Source organism: Peromyscus maniculatus, chromosome 3 (assembly GCF_049852395.1).
Source record: "Peromyscus maniculatus bairdii isolate BWxNUB_F1_BW_parent chromosome 3, HU_Pman_BW_mat_3.1, whole genome shotgun sequence".
NCBI lineage: Eukaryota > Metazoa > Chordata > Mammalia > Rodentia > Cricetidae > Peromyscus > Peromyscus maniculatus.
In genome coordinates, this window is record NC_134854.1 from 31857133 (window position 1) to 31868024 (window position 10892).

General features: G+C 38.5%; 1 protein-coding gene across 3 annotated transcripts in view; it reads left to right on the forward strand.

Moving 5' to 3' along the window:
* Sema3a (semaphorin 3A) overlaps nt 1–3813 on the forward strand; it is a 462166-nt gene extending 458353 nt beyond the window's left edge. For all 3 annotated transcript variants that reach the window (XM_016008089.3, XM_076566308.1, XM_076566309.1), the window contains one exon: nt 15–3813. In XM_016008089.3, the coding sequence (XP_015863575.1) occupies nt 15–470 (456 nt within the window). In that variant the 3' untranslated portion in view covers nt 471–3813. The remainder of the gene's footprint in view (nt 1–14) is intronic.
* Nucleotides 3814–10892: the final 7079 nt, after the last annotated feature.

Below are 10892 nucleotides of genomic sequence, written 5' to 3' on the forward strand. Positions count from 1 at the left end.
CTGCCTGTCTCTAGATCAGAGTGGGGGACCACATCATCAGGACAGAACAGGGGCTTCTGCTTCGCAGTCTGCAAAAGAAGGATTCAGGCAACTACCTGTGTCACGCTGTGGAGCACGGATTCATGCAGACTCTTCTTAAGGTGACCCTGGAAGTCATCGACACAGAACATTTAGAAGAACTTCTTCATAAAGATGACGATGGAGATGGCTCAAAGGCCAAAGAAATGTCGAGCAGCATGACGCCCAGCCAGAAGGTCTGGTACAGAGACTTCATGCAGCTAATCAACCACCCCAACCTGAACACGATGGATGAGTTCTGCGAACAAGTGTGGAAAAGGGACCGAAAGCAGCGGCGACAGAGGCCGGGGCACTCGCAAGGAAACAGCAACAAGTGGAAGCACATTCAGGAGAGCAAGAAAGGTAGAAACAGGAGGACCCACGAATTTGAGAGGGCACCCAGAAGTGTCTGAGCTACACCACCTCCAACCTCAAACAAGCATAGACTCGCTTAGATAATAACTGGAAAAATGCAATACACGTGGACATTTTCGTGGCATTCTGTGGATGTTTACAATGGTGGGAAATTCAACCGGGTTCCACCAATTTAAATGACGTCCCTGAGGAGCTTTCCCAGCCGGCTTTCTTCAGGACGCCAACACCTGACAGAGATCACAGGTGAGCACAGATGTTCACATCAGCCAACTTAGTGTTTCCTCTAAGAGTTCATTTTGCTTTCTTCTTTGCCTGAGAAATTAAAATGTCACTTGCCATATTGCCCTTGAAGCGAGAAAAACTGCGTCAGCAAAGCCATTTTATTGAAGCAAGAGTTGAAAATAAACTGCATGGATTTAGTAAGCAGATGAATCTTCCAAAACGTGATTGGATTCAAGGATGTTTTGTCTACCAGCACTCGTGTGTGTGTGTGTGTACTGGAGGATTAAGACAAGGCAAAGGAAACTAAGTGAAATAGTGTGTGGAAATGTACAAACATAAACCACCCATCATCCAGAAGAATAATGGAATACATTGATCTACTACTGATGTCTTCTTTCAGCTTTGATCTAAAGATGTATTTTATTAAAACTATAATTTAAATGTACCATGACAAATATGCAGTAAAAATTAGCTGTTTTCTAAGCTAGAGTAGGTTTTCGTCTTACACCTTTTGTGCTATAATTTGTTTAAAAATTCCAACTGTGTGCTGCTCTTTTTCACACTTTGTTTTCAGTTCTGTAAGGGTTAGTATATTACTTTAGATTCATACTCTCACCATTAACTGTTAATTATTGAAACCAAGATAAGAATTATGGTTTTCTCCCTTTGAGGAAATCAAAAAAATAGAAGGTTTTACCACCACCCCCTACTTTTAAAGGTATTATCTAAGTTAACTATGACATGCATAATGTTCTTAGCCAACCAAAAAATTAAGACAGCACAGAAGGGAAGAAAACATTGCTTAGATGCATTCTGAAGGATCAAGAGAAAAAAGTACTATGTATCTCATGAAAATAGCATTGTCTTATTATAGTGTTACTAAAATGACTCTTCATCCTTTGCTTGAATATTTGCATGATGTGTGAGACATATGACCTCTCATAATTCCACATTCCACTCTAGGGATTCTATTGTTTTATCATTTAATGACTTTTGACTGAGAGAGATCAAGGACATTTGGAACACCTCAATGGCACATTTCCCAACAATTCTTTAAATCAACTATATTTTCTCCACCCTATATAATACAATTATTTGTATGAGGAACATATTAAGTATTTTCATCTCAATGAGAATGAATTTATAAGCTATTTTCAGATTACACACTTCACTTAGAAAGTGCAAAACCCTTTGTTTTATGAATAACATACAAGATAATATAAAATAATTAAGAATTTGCCCCCTTTGTTGATTGAAAAAGGTTTCTTGAGAATCATTGAGTTCAAAATTCATAAGACTTTCTGCATTATGAAACAGTTCATTGGCATGAATCTCATCACTCCAGGAATCCCCCCACAGATCCTTCAGCATGCACAGAAAGGCAAGTAAACACCTTCCTGCTAATTAATGAAGTGGCGCTGATATTTTATCTCCAGTTGTCTCAGGATTCTAATTAACTAAACATTAATTTCTCACCTCAACTGCAGTAAATTGTTATTCCCTCTCCACTGAAATACTTCACAGATGGAAGCTCATGTTTCAGTTTTAATGATTATTTAAATAAACAATTTGTTGACATGTCTTTCAAATAAAAGCCTAAAAATATTCTACATCTGATTTTAGGCTCCTTGACTAACATGGTGTTGCTTTTGGAAGTACATCCTCAAAGGCAGGCTGAATTGATAAATTCTTTGAAGAACACAGTTTTTAACAGAGAATATTACCGGAAATGCTAAGTCAGAGAAAACAGGGTGCTCCATATAAGCCATTCTTCATTTTCATAGTCTTATCCATCTGAACATTTGATGTGTGTTTCATTCTAAATTTGCAGCTGAAACAAGTTTATTTGTAATTACATAAGTCTCTCATTTCTTTCTAGTTCTTAACGATAAAGGAATTGAAGGAATGAAGATTGTATGATAACTTCATGAATGCCTTCCAAAATCTGAATGCATTTTGTTTAGCACTATGAAATTGCAATAGAAAAAAGTTTAGACTTCAATTAAAAGTGTTACAAACAAACAAATATATTGACATGTCTTTATCAACCACCATGTCTGAGTTTTCAAAGGAAGTTACTAATGTAACTTACAAATAAATAAATCTAATGAGAGTCATAATCTGCCAATGTATATTGAGAGAGGGCAGTTTGCACGAAGAAGAATGAATGTCCCACTTACTAAGTTAGATGGACTTTGGCATATGCATGTGTCATCCCAGATGAGATCTGCATAGGAGATGCATGTGACATACGCATATCACCTCAGCAGTCTTAATGTCTGAAAAATCAGATACATCACAGCGGAGAGACCAGGCCCCGCCGATAGCAACTGTAACATGTAAATGCATGTGGATGCACACTTACTGCTTCTTTTATGTATAGCTTAGTGATTTATAGTGGTATGTGTTTAATATTTTTGCTACCTACACATTAGGCAAAGAGGTGTAAATAATTTTGAAAAGGTGAGGAAGAACAGCATAAAATACAAGTTTCTATAGATGCTCCATTTCAGTGTGTTCAACATCATCCTGGAGTGCAAGATTTCCCATATGAGTGACAAGGTGGCTTATGTACTACTTAAGGGCGGAGAGTGTGTGCCCCTTCATAAGCATGCTTTTTGCCAGGTCGTAAATTGTTCCATATCTGTATTTATCATTGCATTTCAGATGGGAACTAGAAAACTGGAGAGAAAAATGTAATGATATTGCTGCTGTAAATTATTCCTTTTTAGCATGTACTCAGTTGCTAAATACACATTTCTTCAAAATATTTGAATTCAGATGTCTTTACTGTTCCCTGTAACATATGGTATTGAGGAACGTAAGCTTCAAAAGTTTGGAGAGCCAGAGTCAGGAAGCTGCATAATTAGCTAACAGATTTCTTCCCTGTAGTCATCTGTAAATTGTATTCTATATTTATAGTGACAATGTGAATTTTTATGCCCTTTAAATTAAATATTGTTCTCTTTTTGCCATACCTGGAAGAAAAACATGGAGATGAAAGTTTCACATCATAATCTATTTGCTTTTGTTCAGGGTCTATATGGATGCCAGATAACTGGTGGAGGGAGGCCTGTCTTGATGCTCATGGGCAAGCATCGTATTCATATGGGTTCATTAGAGTAATTCTTTCACGTCTTTCTATAAGGATTGCTTTTTTTTTTTTTTTTTTTTTTTTTTGGTATTTTCGAGACAGGGTTTCTCTGTGTAGCTTTGCGCCTTTCCTGGAGCTCACTTGGTAGCCCAGGCTGGCCTCGAACTCACAGAGATCCGCCTGCCTCTGCCTCCCGAGTGCTGGGATTAAAGGCGTGCGCCACCAACGCCCGGCTTGGATTGCTTTTTAAAACACAATTTTAATTTAATGAAAGTCCTTCAGGTACGTCGGTTCAAAGACACATTTGACAAACAGGACTTAGCACTATTATATAACAAATCCATGCTTTTAATTTTAACTTGGTAATAATTATTTAAGGTCAATGTTAATATTTGCAATATAAATTTCCATAAAAAAGAAAACATTATTTTTCAAAAGTATGCAAATCCTATCAGTGTGTTATACTTTAAAAATTTTCTTATCCTGGTTAGTTAAAGAATCACACATTGTACATTAATAAATAAAGACGACCCCAAGATGAAGGAGGAGAGGGCTGCAGAATTGAGTCCTTATAACTGGTCTATTTCCCATGACCAGCCTACAGAGAAAAGGGTTCCTTGTTCATTTCAAACACTCAAGTGCACAGACACTGATGATGCTGTAGGTAAAATCAAACCAGTAAAAGCAGAAGAATTTAAGCCAAGATATTGGGAGACAGATGCGGCAGCACATGTCTGTAATCCCAAAAAGAGGATGAAGCAGGATTATGCATTTAAGGTCGACTTGGGCTAAGGAATGGGACCCTACCTCAAACAAACAACCAAAAGATTAAAAAGAAAAAAAAATTCATCTTCTAGACACTTTGTCCCTTAAAAGTAGACTTCAACCCGTTCTAATCTCATGACTGTGAACTTGTGAGGTGATGTGATGCTAAGAAGAGGGAGGCATGGTCCTACTCTCACAAAGCTCAAAACAAAACAAACAGTGGCACACATTGTCATTGCATGTGACAATCCTTTTCTTTTACCATTAGCCTTAGACCACAGCAATGCATCTACCTTCATACTGTGCCCTCCTTGTGCTTTGCTGCCCCACTTACCACAGTGGTGCGGTGCATCTACTCTGCACTTATTTTCCTCTCTAGACTGTGATTTCCTTGAAGTCAAGGGTTTTGCTTTGTTTATGACATGGTCTCATGTAGCTCAGGCTGTCCTTGAATTCACAATATAACCAAGAGGGTGACTTTGAATTCCTGTTCATCCTGACTCCACCTTTTGAGTGCTCAGATCACAGGCATGCATCACCATTCCTAGCACAGTTTGTGGCCAGTTGGTTTTCCCCTGGTACCGTGTATGATGGCAAGCAAAGATGGAGCTCAGCCAGTCAGTGCTGAAAAGAATCACGTTGCAATGAGCTAAGTGCCCAATTGAAGGTCCCAGCATAAATGTTGTCATTCAGAAGGAAGGGAGGGATTAGAGTTTGGTGAGAGATCCAGAGAGTTTCAGAGAATAAATGACATGTAAACTATGATTTGAACTAACAGTTGGATTTTCCTACACAGAAGAAAGCTCTTCTGGGTTGCAGAAGTACAACCAAAGAGAAGGAGTGAAAACTGCTATTTCCTTCCATATAACAAGTATTCCAGATGGATGGAGCACAGTGTTCACTTTTTTTAAAGGGGGCAAAATATCTCACTGCTTTGAGTCAAAATGGCATATTAATTTCTGAGTTTGATTTATGTTCTGCTCTTTGTCAGTCACATTATCATCCAGGCATATAAGTTGTATGTTAGGTATTCTTCCTTACTTCCTCCACACACTGGCAGTTTTCCTTCCTTTTCTTTTTATTGAAAATGGATTTTTTCCCTCACTTAATAGATCCTGATTACAATTTCCCCTCCCTGTACTCCTCCCAGTTTCTTCCCACTTCCCCTCCCATTGGGATCTGCTCTCTTTCTGTCTCTCCTTAGAAAACAAACAGGCTTCTAAAGGATAATTGTAAAATAAAATATAGTAAGATAAGACAAAATCTAGCAAGCAAGTCTCTGTTTCCTGTGCCTTCTCTTGGGCTCTTTTCTGTCTGTGTGTTTGTTTCATCCAAATCCTATGTCTTAGCTTTCTTCTTAATACTGACAACACCTATCTTTCCAGTGATTCAAAATAGTCCACCATAATGGTTTTTTTTTTTTTTTGTAGTTCAATCACCATGCTTCGGCTGGATTCTGAGTGCCACAGAAGAGGGCAAGAAAGCTACCCACTTCTTTAGCTAAGCCCACTGTGTACTGGCTCAGTTCAAATGACAATTTCTGTTCTGTCCGCCTACATGCAGGGTTGGGAAATGTGGCCTTGACAACCATCTTAGCCTTCCTAGTTAGCAGTGTGGCTACTATCAAAACACCTTTCCAACATGAAATCCGTACTTGTTCAAGGTCTCTCAGATAGAGTAATCCATAACCGAGCAACGCTGTGTTTCAAGCAAGCACACATGGTCAAAGGCAAAGATATATATTTAGAAAAATATAAAAAGTAGAAAGGGAAGTAAAATATAAGTCTAAGGTTCATCTTGTGTTTGTCAACCACACACCATTATAATAAACTGTCACTTTTATTCTCATATAGCAAAAGTGTTTTATTTCTTTTAATCTGAACATGGCATGAGCAGATACAATGCTTATTTATGTAGAACCTAAGCAAAAATCCTCATAAATGTGTTTAATCCATCACAACATAAGTAATTTTGAAGTTTTAACTCAGCCTCTCTTCTCTTTGTAAACCTCATTGGAGCATTAGACACCAGTAAAAACATTTTAAATCCTGGTCGCTTGTGTAGCCTTAATGTTTTGTTTATCTTGTTGATAGCTAAATCTAGAAGTTTAAACTTTTAAAGACAAACTGTGTATGAAATCCAAACAATTTTTCTACTTTAGCTGCTATTTTTAAATGAATTTTTATTTCCAGGGTGGGTGCTTTCCCAACATTTCAAGAGAGTGACATTTTTATTATCATCAAATTCTTTTCTATTATCCATGCAGTGGTTCAAGCTACTGCTAAATATGAACACATCAGTTTAGCCTCAAGTCTCTGTACGTCTTTCTAGAAATTCCCATGAAGCTTAGAGAATGACTAATCCATGTATTTTATTTGAATTCTTACCATCTAGTCATTACCCACTGGTCATTATCTTCATTAAATTAGTTTAAACCTAGTGGCAAATTCATTTAAGTTCTTCAATTGAATTTGTTTTAAGTAAGTGAAATTATCATTCCTCACATGCTATATAGAATATGACAAAAAATACCTGGTACTTACATGAAGAAGTATACTGTTAATGAGTATATTGAACACTTCACTGCAAAGCATAAGTGTATAGATACCAAAAATATTATATTTCCATCAAAATTGTTGTTTACTCATTTGGCATTGAAATATGCCATTATTAGGGTTTCTCCTTTAGCTCCATAATTTAAAATTTAGAAATATAATATATGTAAAAATAATATATATTTGTATTACATATAAATATAGATGGTGACTTTTCATATTTTTTCCTCCTAGGCTCTTCTTTGTCAGTAAACACTACTTTAAAAAAAAAGTATGTCATATCAGGTCTACATTTATTATTGAGAAGTGTCATAAGCTTCAGAAGAACCATCTATACATGAGTTATAAAATTATCTGAGTGATTGATAGTACTTACTAAAGCTTAGAGCAGCACTCTCTGTAACGTATTACATACTACTATAATTGAATGGTACACTATTGAGAAATCTCAACATAATTAAACACTCAGAAGCACTGGTATGCACTTTGCTAAGGTTACTGCTTGATGATATAATATTATGACATCACTACAAAGTAGAAAACGTTTATCAATCTTTTTTTTTTTTTACCAATTTTTGGTATTTTTTCTTGTCTTTTATTTACTAAGAATTATTTTATTCATTTTTACATACCAACCACAGATCCCCCTCTCTTCCCTGCTCCTTCCTCCCCAACCTACCACCCCCAAGCCAACCCCCATTCTCTCCTCTGACAAGGTAAGGCCTCCCATTGGGAGTCATCAGAGCCTGGTACATTCAGTTGAGGCAGGTCTAAGCCCCTCCCCCTGCATCAAGGCTGTACAAAGTGTCCCACCGTAGATAGCGGGTTCCAAAAAGCCATCTCGTGCACCAGGGATAGATCCTGATCCCACTGTCAGGGGCCCCTCAAACAGACCAAGCTACACAACTGTCTTGATTATGCAGAGGTCCCAGTCCAGTCCCATGGAGGCTCCACAGCTATTGGTCTAAAGTTCATGAGTTCCCACTAGTTTGGTTTGGTTTTCTCTGTAGGTTTCCCTATCATGATCTTGATGCCCCTTGCTCATAGAATCCCTCTTCTCTCTCTTCCACTGGACTCTTGGAGCTTGGCCTGGTGCTTGGCTGTGGATCTCTGCATCTGCTTCCATCAGTCACTGGATGAAGGCTCTGTGATGACAGTTAGGGTATTCACTAATCTGATTACTGGGGTAGGCCAGTTCAGGTACCCTCTCCACCACTGCCAGTAGTCTAAGCTGTGGTCATCCCTGTGGATTCCTGGGAACTTCCCCAGCACCAGGTTTCTCCCTATCCCCATGATGTTTCCCTCTACCATGGTATCTCTTTCATTGCTCTCCCACTCCATCCCTGTTCCAGATCCACCATCCTGTTGCCCCATGTTCCCATTCTTCTATTGCCGCCCTCACCCCCAGTTTACTCATGGAGATCTCATCTATTTCCCCTTCCCAGAGCAATTTATGTACCCCTCTTAGAGTCCTCCCTGTTAGCTAGCTTCTCTGGAGCCATGGGTTGTAGTCTGGTTATCCTTTGCTTAGCAAGAATCATCCTGAGTGAGGTAACCCAGACTCAGAAGGATAAACATGGTACGTACTCACGCAATCTCTCTTTCAAGGAGAAAAACTATATGTGGACTACCCTTAATTTAAAACCCAGCAAGCTTTATTGTCCTTTGACCCAATTAAAAGAGAATATTTGATAGATCTGTGCTGCCACCAGACCTACCTCATGCTGCGGCTGGAAACCATGCTCGTGTCTGTGATCCGAGTGGCCACCTGCTGCTATGAGCAGGGAAGTTTCTTTTGCAGGGCTATCAATAACTGAAGACTCATAAAGGAGAATGAGACACTTTGAGGGCTTCTATGTCAACGTCTACCCCCCCCCCAAAAAAAAAAGAAACAGTTCAGACAAGAGCTATTGAAGAGATGCAGAAGTATAGCTCATCACAGTTGATGGCTTCTGTTGGGGGATGGGCTGTGGAAGGCCTCAAGGAGCTGGCCACTGAGAGTTTGACCATGTTTCAATGAGTATATGGGCAACAGAAATTGGATTTTGTGGGTTTTTTAAGGGGTGTGTACAAGGCTGGAAGAGTGGACCTGGGAGGGATGGGAAGCAGGTATTTTAACACTTTTGAAAACATCAGACTGGCAGAAAGTAGAAAAACCCTAGGTCACAGGGAGGACACATTGCTGTAAGACTTTATGTTTCTTACCTGCTCTCTTCTTTTCTCATCAGACTTTTCCTCTTCCTCCTTGTTATGGCACTCTGTATGTCTGGGTCCCTCAGACACAGTCTCCCCAACCAAGAAAGTTTTATGGTCTAGAAATAAACAAGACCAACTAAAGTCAAGGCAGACAGTCAGGACTCAGCTGCCAGTGAGCAGTGAAGGCTCAAACCACTTTTGTTTCCTGTAGGAGTGTCATAAGACCTCAGCACAAAAGTCAGAGCCCAGTAAAAATCGTTCTCTGAGACTCAACTTGCTGCAAAGAGAGAGGCCAAATGTTTAACACATTTTGTCAAAGAGGAGACGTAGCGTCTTTGTAGTCATTGTGGTAAGGATAGCAACAGCAATTTAAAACACACAACATATTGTTTTCATTATCAAGTATATTAGTTTTATTACTTCAGCCAATCATTAAGCTACAACTCCCATTTTTATCAGTAAATAAAGTGAGTTAGATTAGTGGTTAATTAACCAGTTTACTCAGACAACTAAAAAGCTACAGAAATAAATTACTGGCCTGGTATGGTTTATAATTATCTTTGTTCCTTGGAAGATAACAGGGTATTTAATATAATTTTAGGGAACATACTGTGTGGAAAAAGAGAAAAATAATGTCAAACAGTCTTAGGAGATGAAAGAGGAAATGGGCTCTGGGTTAGCTTAGCAAGATGGGAAGACCTTCCTTCCTGTTGTAAGGGAAGAGATCAAGAACAACATAGCCAGGAAGTAGGTAGCAAAGGATTTTGGGGGCCAGTGGCATAGTTTGAGAGTGAGCTCCTTCACTTGCTGATTTCTTTGGGTAATATTCTCTTTACTTCCCCGTTCTTCCATGGGATTTCTCAGCTCTCTGTCTGAAGAGAAAACTGATAAAAATCTCTTCCATGAAATGGAGATGGATGGTCACTGCCATGAAGTACCTACTGATTACACAGTCTCTGTTCACTTTTCTTCCAGGCCAGGACACTGCTGAGCACTGGTGTGGAGCACACACTAATGACAATGGTCTCCATTTGCTTCTCTGCTTTTCTGTCCCAGAAAATGATGCTCCTTTTTGTTCCCAAGAAAACTGTTCTGGGATATGAACAGCACACTCTCTACAAGGGCAGCCTATCTCAGTTTCCTGAACCTGTGATTCCTGACTGCCTTCCCAAGGAGACAGCCCTAGACTAACACTCATCTCCCATGCATAGTAATACTCATTTGCATACCTCTTATCTTAGGCATGCCAGGACCCTGTCTCTATTTTTTTAAGTAAATTCGTTTTTTTATTTGAGGCTGGATAACTGTCTATTCATTTCTTATGTACTTTTCTAAGTTTGTATTTTCAAAATAAAAAAGGAACATTTGTGTGACTTTACTGAATAATATATATTGATGGCTTGTATACATTAAAATAGTTTATATGGGTGAAAAATATAGTGTACTACATTACAAAAGTTTTCATATTTAAAAATATGGTTCATATATCTGAGCATTGCAAAATGTTGATGAAGAACTTGCAAAAGCAGATCAAAACCAAAAAAACCTATCTAGCATAGAAAAACTATGTACTTTTTAACAAGATATACAATGCCTTCATAGAAAAACATGGATTTATTCATCATTTC